The sequence below is a fragment of the Anoplolepis gracilipes genome, chromosome 5, assembly GCF_047496725.1.
Source record: "Anoplolepis gracilipes chromosome 5, ASM4749672v1, whole genome shotgun sequence".
NCBI lineage: Eukaryota > Metazoa > Arthropoda > Insecta > Hymenoptera > Formicidae > Anoplolepis > Anoplolepis gracilipes.
The window spans coordinates 7,962,246-7,976,135 of record NC_132974.1 but is presented as its reverse complement, the minus strand read 5'-3'; the positions used below and the strand labels follow the sequence as shown (position 1 = coordinate 7,976,135).

Genomic DNA, 13,890 nt, shown 5'->3' with positions numbered 1-13,890 from the left:
CTCGAGAGCCGATCGAGTATTTGCACAGTAATTTCCGCAAGGGCCTTTTTCCATTTTCAAGAGATAGTCGGATAATATATATATATCTTATGAAGATATTCGCGTAGTCTAATGATAAGTACGTTGGATTTCTACGCCAATATTTCGCGAATGAGCGAGCGGTTTTCGCCAGCTCGGCGCATCGTACGGCGCGGCGCGGATGAGCGTTGCAAGTGGAGTGCACCGATATATATTCCGGACGAAGTTAACGCGAGTAGGCGTCCTCCGCTGATCATCCTCGCGGAAACGTGCACCTCGCTTGATTTATATGCTTGATTTAGAGTGCTAATTAACGTGCCGACGGCAACGACGTACAACATGCGCCGACGAGACCGAGCGGTTCGTGTGCACGCCGGTGATCGGTTCGTTTGATGCTGTACAGCATTAGACAAAAGTTTCGACGGTTAATTTGCTTATCTCCAGAGAGCGTAACATGATTCAGTTTAATTGTGAGTTACAAAAAATCCTTTATTAACCGTATTTTTTTTTTTGCAATTTAATTTTGTCAATACCTTTTGTAAACATAAGTAAAAATTATGTATGAAAAGGAATAAATTCCTTATAAGAAAAGACAGAAATTTCTAAAAAAAAAAAATGCCAAAATTTTTATTAAGTATATCTAAATTTATGTCACAAAACTTATACACTACTATGTTAACAAAATTTCTACGAAAAAATCATATATAAATGTTTATTTTATCATTATTTCCTTATTTTATTAGAGAGATTTATTTTTCTTATCAATTTAAGATTCCTCAGGAGGAGGATATCATGTTTGCAAAGTTTACTCTGTATCTTGTGTTTGGTAATCTTATCTATTTCAGTTTGCTTGGTGAACGAGAAGGAAACAACTTGCCTCATTTTTGTGAAGCTTTGCTTTTTTTGCTCGCACGGCGAAGAAAATGATCGCGCTCTTCCTCTTCCTTTCTCTATCGCCTTTTTCTTGCCGCCTTTTTGGTGTTCTAGTATCGTGGGAATAGAGAACCAATTACCCTCACTTTCGCATACATTAATCTTCATGACTTTCACTTTGCATGTGAAGGAATTTTTAGTTAAAAGAACGCGTAGCTATAAATATAAAATAAAGCGATGTAGGTAGAATACTTCGGCAGGCAATCTTTACAAATAATCTTTATATCTTTATAAAGATATAATAAATGCAGATATTTTTGCAGTTATTTTAATATTTTGATTTTGTTGATAATTTCATAACAGAATTATTTGATATAAATACATGTATGTATTTATAATCAATTTGAATTGTCCGAAGCAGGTTTTTTAAAAAATATGCAATTCTGTATGTCATTGTGTATGTTCAAAGTTATACATGTAAATTACAACAAGACTATAATTTAAAACAGTCTTTATATATATGATAAATTAAATGTAAAATATAGAAAAATAAATGGCTTCTTTTTATTGCTTTAATTTAATTAAATTATAAAACTTGATTATGACATGAAATAATTTAATCATGATTCTCTAAAAAAAAATGTTCTCTACAATTAGTAGACTTAAAAAAATTATATAATATTACCAACTGATTATACACATATTTAAAAGAAAGATATATACACACATACATTTATATTAAAGAGAGAAAAGGAGAAGAAGAGGGACAGAGAGATTTGAAGCGTATAAAACAGCTAAAAATTAATACATAATTTTTGTATAACATTTTCAACCTAATAAGGATTGTCTTATGTGATATCTTTTATCAATCACTGCGTACTCAGCAATTAGCACGCGACGTGCTTGGCGTTTATACGCGTCGTTCAACGGAAAACTACGTTACAAGTCATTGAAATCCACGCGGCATGACCATTTGGTCGCATAACACTCGGCTAGGGGAAAGCCCTACGCGCTCGTAAATCGACCGGAAGCTTTTGTGAATCTAGTGACACGGGATCGGCCTCAATTCGGCGGCAGCGGCGGCGGCGGAGGTGCAACCGACAAACTGCGACTCGTGCATACATCAACGAGCACGTTATCGCACGCGCGGTAACGTCAAGCGAACGGTTGGTTGGATTGGTTGTAGTCTGTATAGAGCGATTCGCAGCTATGTATGGGAATAGGTACAAGCCCTATCCAAGTGGCTCCGACACGGCCTATTGCGTGTCACATTATCAACGACAGAGATCACGCGGCGTGCGTATTACGCGTGTCATATTGTGATTCGGCACATAAACGACGGACAAAGACGATATTTAACTGCGTGTGAAACAATCGTACTGATGAACGTAAACAATTGGCTTTCTATAGGGTTGACAAACATGTATACATGCGGATTACTTCCACACTTGTGCATCCATGGTCGAATCGACACTGTTTAATTGGCGGCTACCGTTCCTATCGTCAACGTGTGGTAACTTGGAGAAACTGCATAGTGGGACAATGCATACAAGTTGTTCGTATACGTATCGATTTCGTAACAATGTGTGCGAAATATGTACTCGAGAATCAACATCTCTCGCGTTTCCGTTTAATCTGGTTGTCCGCAGAATGGAGGCATGTTTGGATGGAATTTACACTTGTAATGATGTCCATCACCGAATACACGCGCAAGTTCGTTTTCGCAGAATGTATGTACAACTTTTACACCCGCAGCACGTAATATAATGATGAAGGTTTCCCATTCTACTCTACGGCAATCCGTGTGACCTTCTTTCTCTTTCTTTCTTTCGACTCTCTTGCTTTCCGTTTTGAGGTCAATTTCGATCGTTCATCGAGTGCCCCATTGCATCTAATTCTCATTCCGTACTTTATCCGTCTCTTTCTCCCTTCTCGACTAGGGATCTCACACCACTTTTCTATCCTTATGTTTATTCTCCGAATCAGCGAATTACCGAAGCTGCCTAGTACCTCCACCATCGCCACCAATCGCTCTTACCTGCGGAGTGAAATTGATAGATTCAAGCTTCGCATTTGTGCCGGGGTAACCCATTTCCATATCCAAGTACCTACTTCCGTCTCTAACCTCGCTTCCCGTCTTGAACCCGCTCGATTCGTAGTTCCTTCGCTCTTCTGGTTAGCACGACAAGCCGAACATCACTCGAATCCTCGATGGAATTTCCGAGAAAGTCTCTCTTTCTCTCTCTCTCTCTCTACCTTTCCATATATACATCTCTCTTTCTTTCTCTTTCTCGACCGTTTATCGTCTTCGCAAACTCCAACGTCGTAAGGCTCCCGATATGAACTGCATTGAGAGCAGATGCGGCTGATCCAGAGAGGCTGTGCAGCCGAAGTCAATGGGATGGAGCTCGTTGTCGGCCGGGTCGATTCTAGCGGAGTCGCGATCTCGATGATTGAATTTTGTCGTTGGCAGTGGCCGCTTGGAGTGTGATCTTGTTTGGGTTTGAGAGAGAGAGCTCAACTTCGAGCATCCGCTGTCTGTCAATTTCCAAAATTGACAAGCAAAGTTCTGGATTACGCGTTTCGATTGACATAGGTTTCATCACTTTTTTTAACAGGTTATTTCAATCATTTGTAATTTCTCTTATTTTATTCGGTTTATGATAAGTACAATTCATACTTAAGTATATTTAATTTCATTTTTAATTTTGATTATTTTAACAAATTATAATGGATATTTATGTTATAATGCAAGGAAACTTTAGAAAATTTATAATATATTATTTAAGAGGAGATTATATTTATTATAATTTTGTATTTAATATTATATGTTTATCATTACTTAATTTAGAGAGACAAATTCTGTGTTGAGAATTGAATCATATTTACATTTATATTTACATACGATTTAAACACATGTTAATATATTTCTCTGTGGCTTTCAGATAAATGTTGACTTTACATATTATAATATCATACGAATGAAATAATTATAAATAAGTTATATTGATTCGTTATGTGATATTAGCTATACACATATGAAAGTATCTCTACTTCTCCAATTAATCTCTAACGAAATATTTATAAAATGTTTATTTCGAGTGAAGATCGATTCTAGAGAAAGTTAATAATTGACAAATTTTAGAAATAAAATAATATATTTGAACTGTAATTAACAATAATATCTATCAATTTCACGCATTTAATACATTCGGATTTACTAGATAATTTATACGAATATTACGTATTGCGTGTGATAATATTTATTATTATTATCTCATAAATCTCTCATTACGCATTATAAAACACATTACGTATTTCTTTCCGTAGTATTTTTATGAATAAATATAAATATAGATTTTTATAAATAAATATATAGCAGTCAAACACATTCATTGAAATGCAACAGAATCTTAGAATCTGAGAAAAGCAGAATATTTAATTATTTAAATATTTTATTGAAAGAAGAGAATGGACTTATTAACACTTTGTTTATGATCAGCTTCAACAAAGTTATCTCATTAATGTAAGAGAGACTGCAGATTCATACTTCATTCTCACTATACACGGTTTCGTATATGCTCTCGTCTTTACACGTAACATCGGTTTGCTATCCGCATACACACACATACACACACAGTCAACAAAATCAACAACCTGTGGATATTTGGCAATCTGCTTTGCGTCGCGCGAACGAGGGTTATAGCGAAACAGAGCAGGAAGGGTGAGAATGAGGAGGATGAGCGAGTGTGACGCGAGGGACGACGCCCCGAGAGGGACGATGTAAGGGTGCGAGAACGAGAGGACAACGGGAGAGAAGAGATACTCTGAAGCTATCTCGAGAGCAGGTGTATTGTGGATACGGGAGATATCGTTGAAAGCGATATGGTTGCATGCATCTAGGAAGCTTCCTCAGCTTCCTAGATACGTCTTTGCATACCGTGCTTCGCGTGTATATTACGGCACGCGACTCGCAGACGCCAAAATCCTTCTGTGCGCGAATTTCTCTGGCTTCTCTATGCGGAGACAATTGTGTGACGAACATTTTGACATTTGAACAGCTGTTTATGTGGATTTCTCTCGTGAAAGCCGCTCGACATTAAAATGGACGTCTCAATGTCCAAGTAGACATACATTATAACTTAGCTGAAGATTAGAGGCAGATGATACTAATGCATATCTAATGCGAAACTTCTAATATGTTATCTATATTAGATTAATGTTATTCCAATTAATAAATATATGTTAAATATATGTATGTTTCGTTCTCAAGTTGTTTGAAAATATTAAGAAGTATGTAAATTTTTTTGCATTCATAAATCTCACATAGTTAATCTAATAATATGATATATTTAATCTTCTTATTATTATTTGTAGGATTTTAATTTGTTACTCGTTGGAGGCTTGGTATTTTGAAACACTGATTTAAATTACATCACGAAACGCCTTGCGGTACTGTCATCGTTAAACGCACAGAATGAATTATACCAGCTGCGTTTTAAATGTCCCTTGCGGCGAATGCTTTTTTTTTTTTGCTGTTTAAAAGACGTAAAAGTCACCTCATTGTAATACAGATGCCGCAGCCCGGAGCACTTTGTTTACTCGGGGACTTAAGCGAGAGTAATTTAGAAACCACTTGGAAACGTCGCGGCACGCTTCGGCGAACAATCCGGAATTAGCAAGCCGAGATTTCAAGTGCTGAAATAGTCACTCGGGGAACCGCGGTACGTACCGACTTCGTCGTCCTCTCGCCACCTCCGACCCTGCTCAGCGGCTCTCTGTCTTTCGGAGCTCCCTTAACGACTGTTGAGGCGAAATGAATAATCCTCACACGAAGTCGCGGAATAAACGACATAAGTCGGCACAAACGACGAATGCACTCCCGACTCACCGCACCGTGGGCGTTCAACGCGCGATTAAGTTTTAGACGTGAAACGCGTGTTATAACCCACTTACGATAACTTTTATTACAACGTCCGACTTTGCATATCTACTAGAAACTCCATTCAATAACTGGATTACGCTCTGCCGCTATATGCGATACAAGTTGAATTAACATGTCGGAGCGCATAATGTACTGCGACGAATTCGACGACGAAGGGAATAATTATCCGCCACTTTGTTGAGTATTAACATGGAAATAACGTGGGAGTGAACTCGACGGGAGGTATCTCGATCTCGGTATTGCGCGATTAAATATGCAACTACTTCCGAATTGTCGGTGCTCCTCTCGATTTCAGATGCTAAAAGCTACGCGTCAGAAGAAATGATGGTGATTGTTAATATTATATAAAGATGATTTATGATTCTAGATTTATGAACAATTTAAAATTAAAGACTTTCAATAAATTAATTTTGGCAATACGCTTGTATATCTTTAACCTGAGTTATTTTCATATAAACTGTACTCTAATAAATTCTAAATTTTAAACTTTATTGCAAAGATACTTATATGAATTAAGTAATTATAAAAAATATAAACACTCTTAGCTTCTTTAAGAAAAAACAAATATGCAAATGCAAGTGATAAAAGCAGTAATATATATGTGTTAGATTTTAAGTATGATTATTTAAATTATTACGTTTTAATATTTTTTCAATTATGATTTTATATTTGTAGCATTCTCATTACTGTATACAGTAAACCATATTGACAATGAATACATAGAATTATCAATTGTACGCTTTATAAACAATTAAATAATATTACATATGTAAAATGCATGTATAAGAAAGCAAAAAGAAAATTTTTTATTAAAAAGTATACAAATTTAGAGAGATATTAATATAATGGTTTGTTTATTTACAAAAAGTATATGTGAACATACATCTAAAATTAATTGATGCATGCTAAACAATTTTAACATGATAATTTAAATACAGATCCATTTATCTTCATTATGTTTGCAGGAACATTTTTATTTGTCTATGAGGTTATTAATTTCCTCTTTTCAGACGCGTCGCGCAAAAATGCGTATAAAATTGCATCCAATATGCCATGATAACGATTCCCTCATGAAAATGCTCATTGAAATATTAATTGAAATTGCGCTGTCACATTGCAATATCTTGCAGCAGTTTTCATATCATCATTTCTCCCATGGTATCGCTTCCCGAATTGGTAGATGCTTTCGGTATAAATTAACTTTACCCCCAGGGACTTTAACGGAACCGCGGAGAGTTCCTTTTACCGCGCGCAGAACGATAACGATAAGCTGGTGATAATGGTACCAATTCCACGTGACATTCTCACGGGAGAATATCCTCCCGGTGAGATCGCGTAGCAGAGTGCGAGCTGGCGCGTAACACTCTGAAAACTCGATGTAATTTCTACTAGCGCTGCTTTGCAGTAATTACGTTCGTATGTCCTGTGCATCCACGAAGAAAATAAAGTGTTCGAACACTTATCTTTATCGTTATAGTAAACCTTAGCTTAATTACAGTGTAAACGACCATATGTTTCTTTGATGCAGATTTAGAAGAAAGGGTATAGCAACGATAATTTCAAGCGACGTTTTATATATTTTATTTATTTTTTTTTTGTTATTTCCTAGTCACGCTTACGGTATCTTTTTACGTCGTCTCGAAACGTAAAAGGACTATTTGGCGGAGACATTAACACAAGGTGGAATGTGCCGGATGGAAAAAAAATTCATCTCATTCTTGACCACTATTTCGCACTTTCGTGCAATTAGAGCTGGAAAGGATCCTGGAATGTTTGGCATCTTCTCTTCGGCAAAAGAAAAAGTATCGAGTCAGAACGAATCCGGTATTTTTGAGCGTTTGTCGTAACTTGTATCTAATATGCTCTCATTCGTAATAAGTTATTTATACAAATATGTTAATCAACAGTTCTTATATGGTTTCAACTTTTTAGAGAATCATTTATTTTAAATTCTAACGATATTACAAATATGCTAATTTTTTTATTATGCCCGTTAAAATTTAATAATACTTCAAATACAAGTGTTAATTAGAGTAGCGCAAATATTTTCCTGATTAAATTAAAAAAATTAATTGCACGAAATTAAATGTGTCTATTTAAAATAAATATTAAAATACTTATTACATATTTATAGTATTTAATTGTATATAAATTTTCATATACGATAATATACATATTAATATTAATGGACACTCTTTTTTCCGATTCTTCTAAATATTTAAAAATAAGTAATCTTGTTAAGCTATCGCTTTATTTATTGTATTATTGTTATTGTTAACTGAGATTAGACACGTTTTTAATTATAACAATAATATATGTATAACAACACGATATTATGCAGTTGTAATACATGTATATTATGCGTATAATAAGCATAATACAGAGAAATTGGAAAAATAGAGAGAACATATATGCAACATATATACATTGGCATTGTTGCATTATTAAATTATTATTATTTTATTCATTCAATCTAAAGAGACGAAAAGATATTTGGTTTTATTTTATTTCCAAGTACGCGCTTTTTTAACGAAGTGTACATACAATTTTTATGCACCCTTTTTTTGACCTGCGAAAGATTCGTTGCTGTCAAGCGTGTAAAAGCGTAATAACAGCTGTACATTAAATAGCATGTTGCCAGGTGATAATTAGAGCTCACACGTCGGTCGAAACCTTCGTAAGGTCCTTGAAGGGGTGGCAATTATACGAACGCGCCTCGAATACGGCCAACATTTCGAACAAAAATATGCACATATTTCGTTTCACGAATTAAATATTCTCAATCTACTTAATCTATTTAATAGTAAAATAAAAGTAAAATAAAAATAGTTTTTAATTTCTCAGTCTCCACATTTTAATTTCTTGTATGTAAAAAAATTAATTTAAAATAACTAATATAACGTAACGTTATAATCTAAAGTCTAAAGTTATAACTAAATCATTCTCGATGAAATATAGTTTCCTCTGCGCCTGCAATTTTTGAGAATCCACGAACGTGAAATTTACTAGCCGAGAGACTCGTCACTGCTGTTACACAGTGGTTGGTCTCTCTGTATTACGACAAGAGAACCAAGAATAATATTGGATGTAAGAGAGGCAGACGGGAAAGTGAATGAAAAGAAATAAAGCTAGAGAAATCGTGATATCACGCGAAAACTCGCATCGTTGTGGTTTCGCCTACAGTTGTATACATATCTACATGTATATACACGTTCTTATATACATGCACATAAATATATCAGTGACTGTTTTCATGTGAATCTTATGTGCATTTATATAAGGTATATACGCCATCGTTTAATGAATTCTTGAATGTGAATACAATGTCAGTTTTTTCTGCCAACAATTTAAAAAATATATTACAATATTTTACTGTTTAATATTAAATATTGATTAAAAAATATTGCAATATTTTAATGTTTAATATTAAATATTGATTAAATCTCAAATCAAATGTCTGTTAAATTAAAATGTACTCGAGATTATCTGACGATTATGACGATTTTATTATCTGTTAATACTTTTAAAATTTGTCAAAAATTGTTTAAAAATGTTAATTATTTATGCAGTTTAAAAATCTATAAAACTTTCCAATTCTAAACAATATCCAATTTTTTTCAGTTAGATCTTAAATTCTACCATCTACACTGTATTATGACATACATGTAGAGTGCACAAAACCCGATATACATATGTATGTGCTTTTACAGCTTTGTTTTATTACTCTGTAGCTGACGTTAGCTATTTAATAGACATAGTGCGGGATTTCTCATCTTTTTCGTTTCAGGTTACAGATACATTGCAAATGTGATACCATAAAACATTGATATCACCTGAATCCTTTCGTTTTTTTTTTTTTTTTTTTTTTTTTTGACACATGCGAACGTCATGCGTGCGGATGCTGCAAGTGTTGAAATCGATATCAGGAACGAACTGAACAAACAGTATTCTCGATTTTGCTACAATAAAACTTGAATTTTTTTCCATTTAAATATAGTTACGTATAATGAATTTCATGAATAAAATGAAAAGAGAGCAAATGCTTTGTGTTTATTTATTGTAGAATAAATGTTTTAAAAAATATGAATAAAGATAGTTGAGTTTAGTCTATGCTTGTGGGAGTTAAGAGATTACATTTATAAAAGGTTTTTTGTTCAATGCTGTGCATCAATATGAATAAATAATGAATAACTCGGTTATGAGCATGATGATATTTATATGATTTTTTTTTAATATTTGCTTTTTATTTATATGACCCAGAAAACTGTATTTGACATTTATTTTTAATACCTTAATTTGATTGGTTTGGATACTATTTTTAAAATTTAGGTATTTTGATAATCTAATTACTGATAACTGAATGATAAGCTATAATTAACTTTGCTGTTTATTGAGCATATAAACTTTTGCAAAACTGCTTCTACAGTTGTATTTCTTCCACAAATAAGTCTCAAATATTTAAATTATCTCTTAAAATATATTGCGCGTTTGAAATATCGTATATTGTTGTATAAGACAATATATTCGTATTTCATCGGGAATGATTGTGCAACGGGAGAATCTTTTTGAAACATACTGTCTCTGGACGAGATTCTACATTGAGCACGGTTTTCGTAACACAATCACAAGTTTCACGCACATGAAAACGTGCACATTGTCATAGAGGGGGAAAAAAATATAGTGAACTCGTCGGGGATGCATCGCGAGGTGAGGATTTGCATTCGAGCCACGTAAATGTGCGGGAAATCCTTTGTACCATAATCCCGTACGCGCGTTGGACGCAGGATACGAGTGCCATGGCCGTACCATGGGGATAAACGAGAATACGAATCGATTCACTTCATACTATCGACAGCTTCCGGTATGTCGAAATGGTCTTCTCGTTCGAGCTTCATCGTGGTGTGCGGGAATTGTCATTGTGATCCCGATATTGCTTGCAATAGCTACAATTTAGCCACATCACACATTATATCGGATATCCTTCAGAATAAATCGCGTTATGCGACTTCCTGGTACATTGACTATTTTATTAATCCGTGTTGTCACGTTGATTATGAATGGATAAACACATCTATCGATTTTGTTTTATTTGTACTGTTTGGAGGTTTTAAAATATATATTTACTTACAACGTAAGTTTATTCTTTATTTACTAGTAACTTTTTTTAAATATGAGTATATATGTGTATATATATATGAAGTTAATTTTTCCTTAGAAAAACCTTTATTCTCTCTATTGCATACACAGTCGCTTATTTTTTATTTTAAAACAGTGCATTATTACATTGGAAATGTTTTAATTACATAAGCGCATACTATACACACATAATATATATATATATATATATATATATATATATATATATATAAACATGAATAATTTCTTTTGTTATATGCAAGCGCATCGTCCGCATAAACATATAATTGGCAATTTAAACAGTAAATTTGTCACTTTAAAATAGGTAATAAATAAAAATTTAAAATCTTGAAATTACAATAAGTGGTACGTAAAGTGCGGTAGTGATATAGAAAAATAAAAGGAAGACATTCAGGAGAAAATAAATTACTACCGCAAGTTCAATCGAGTATTAATGTGGATTGAGCGATTTCAACCGTAATACCCATGCTTTCATCATTTAAACCTATTCAAACTTGCTACAATTCCACATCTTTGTAAACAATAAGAAAACGTTTTTTTAAGTAATAATTTTATATTAATTTTTCTTTTGTTTATTTTATTTTAACATGTTAATTTCGCAATTTATATCTATTTATAATATCAAATAAAATCCGAGATTTTCTTTGGAAATTTTTATGATAATATATATATTTAATCTCTTACTACATATGTAAAATAACATTTGAATAATTTTATTTATCTTTTTTATATTAGATTAGTGCATTTGTGAGAAAAAAAGAAGGAGAGACAGAAAGAAAGAAAGAAATATTTTACTGTAACTTTAAAAATAAGTAATTGAATTTTTATTTTTATACCCGCGTACGTCTATGAGCGAATATATGTATTTAAATATGGATAAATGTAAATATATACATTATATGGATTTAAATATAAATCTACATATACACATATACATGCACGTTTGCATGTTTTTGTTTTTGTTTTTTTCTAAGAATCATTGAAATTAAGAGTTGACGACATCCATTCCTGCAAGCAATTTACGCCTTCAAGATTTAGGAGGGCCGGAAGCTCGTGCTTCCTCTTCGTCCTCACCCACCTTCCGAGTTTCCGAGGGTGACAGCTGAAATTAATTTCGGCCGATTCAATTAAAGCTTGGACGGCGGACCGCTTTCTGTGAAATTCAAAGCTACCATCGGGCGGCTATATGCTCATAAGTGAAGGACGTGCTATCGTGATCAAGGGGAGTCTCTAGATGCAGCCACGGGATACTGCACCTTCCATCCGTCCATGCGTCCCTTCCATCAATTGCACTATTCACTTACATCTATTTAATATGTTACATACACACATTTCAATATAAGATATACCAATCACGCGTTTGTTTATTTATGACGATAAATACACCGAAATAAATTTTAGACTATTGTAAGGGATATTGTCTAAAAAGCGTGATATTTTTTTCGCAGTTATTTTTTCAAATTTTATATTATAAATGTATATTATAAACATTTTTTATATTTTATTTTTACGTTTGCATTGAATAAATTTGCTTTATCTTAATTAATAATTTATTAAAGCAAATATAAATCTCTCTATAAATATAAAATTACATAAATTAATCTTTGTTATTTATTTGCATTTACAAAGTTTGATTGGTGAAATATTATATTGGTGAAACATTTAATTAGTTATTTAACAATTAATATGCTTCGATATTCTTATTACAAAAAAATCAGTTGCAAACTCAGTTGATGCAAAAAATCTACATATGAAGGCAGTTATTAGAACTAATAAAAAGTACATCTTTTACATATGCATGATTATTTGATATTAATTTTCCAGATTTAATTTTCACTAGAACAAATACATTTAATAATAAGTAAATCATGAAGTATTAAATTCAATTTAATTTGTGTATAAGTATTACATGTTTTCATTTATTTTATATTTGATTATAATAAATGATATCATATTGCATTGTGCACGATAATTAATTAATTATTTGCATGAGCTGTGTTTCTCATGTTGCCTTATTTTGAGTTTATAAATAAAATGGAATGTGTGATATGATTTAATCATAAATTAAAATTTAAAGTTAGCTTTGATACGTAAAATTCTTTAATATTTATGCATATGCAGGAACGTATACACAAGTTGACTCAATTACATTATTTTATTTATCGTAGTATAGTATAATTAATACATATACATTATATACATAAAGAATTTAATTTTGTATCTTTAAATTACAAAAAACTATAGAAAATAATACAGAATTATTAAATTTTGTTGACTAATCTACTTGATAAATTAGAAATAATTTATATTTTATTAGAGAGAGAGAGAGAGAGAGAGAGAGAGAGAGAGAGAGAGAGAGAGAGAGAGAGAGAGAGAGAGAAAGAGAGGCAGCGCTGATACTATTTATTGAAAACAAGAATTTGGGTAAATTATTGTGAATGAGTGACTTTGATGCGCATATTTCTGAAATAATCACATTACATAAATGATTTATTAAGTAATATAAATGGCATGCATAATATACATTATAAACTGATTAACTCAAATTAAATTAATCAGTCAACTTTTTAATTCTGTTAAATCTTTGTAAATTCATTGTTGTATCGTTTGATATTGAAAATTATCGTGAATGGGACATATTTATTAAATCGATAAACAGACATACAATTTCGAGGTTTTAATTAAAAATCCAGTAAAATACTATATTGAATATGTTGCATTGTGTGGTTAGCACATAATATATTAACGCTTAATAATTTTTTTAATCTAGTTTATACGCAACACAATCTTATAATTTAAAATGCTATATGTATGTTAAATACTTTTTTTATTTTTTTCCTAATTAATTTTAGTTCTATTTACGCTTGATATTATTGTGGAAATTAACATACAAATAT

At 32.4% G+C, this 13,890-nt stretch overlaps 1 protein-coding gene across 14 annotated transcripts in view; it reads left to right on the top strand.

Moving 5' to 3' along the window:
* Positions 1–13,890, top strand: part of LOC140666131 (autophagy-related protein 16-1-like) — a 277,683-nt gene that overhangs the window by 55,140 nt on the left and 208,653 nt on the right. Inside the window, exon 11 of one of the 14 annotated variants that reach the window (XM_072892984.1) lies at positions 11,968–12,453. The exons of 11 other annotated variants lie outside the window; for them this stretch is intronic. In XM_072892984.1, the coding sequence (XP_072749085.1) occupies positions 11,968–12,092 (125 nt within the window). In that variant the 3' untranslated portion in view covers positions 12,093–12,453. Of the gene's footprint in view, positions 1–11,967; positions 12,454–13,890 lie in introns of those variants that run through there. 2 more of the 14 variants (XM_072892985.1, XM_072892996.1) reach the window with 2 other exon arrangements.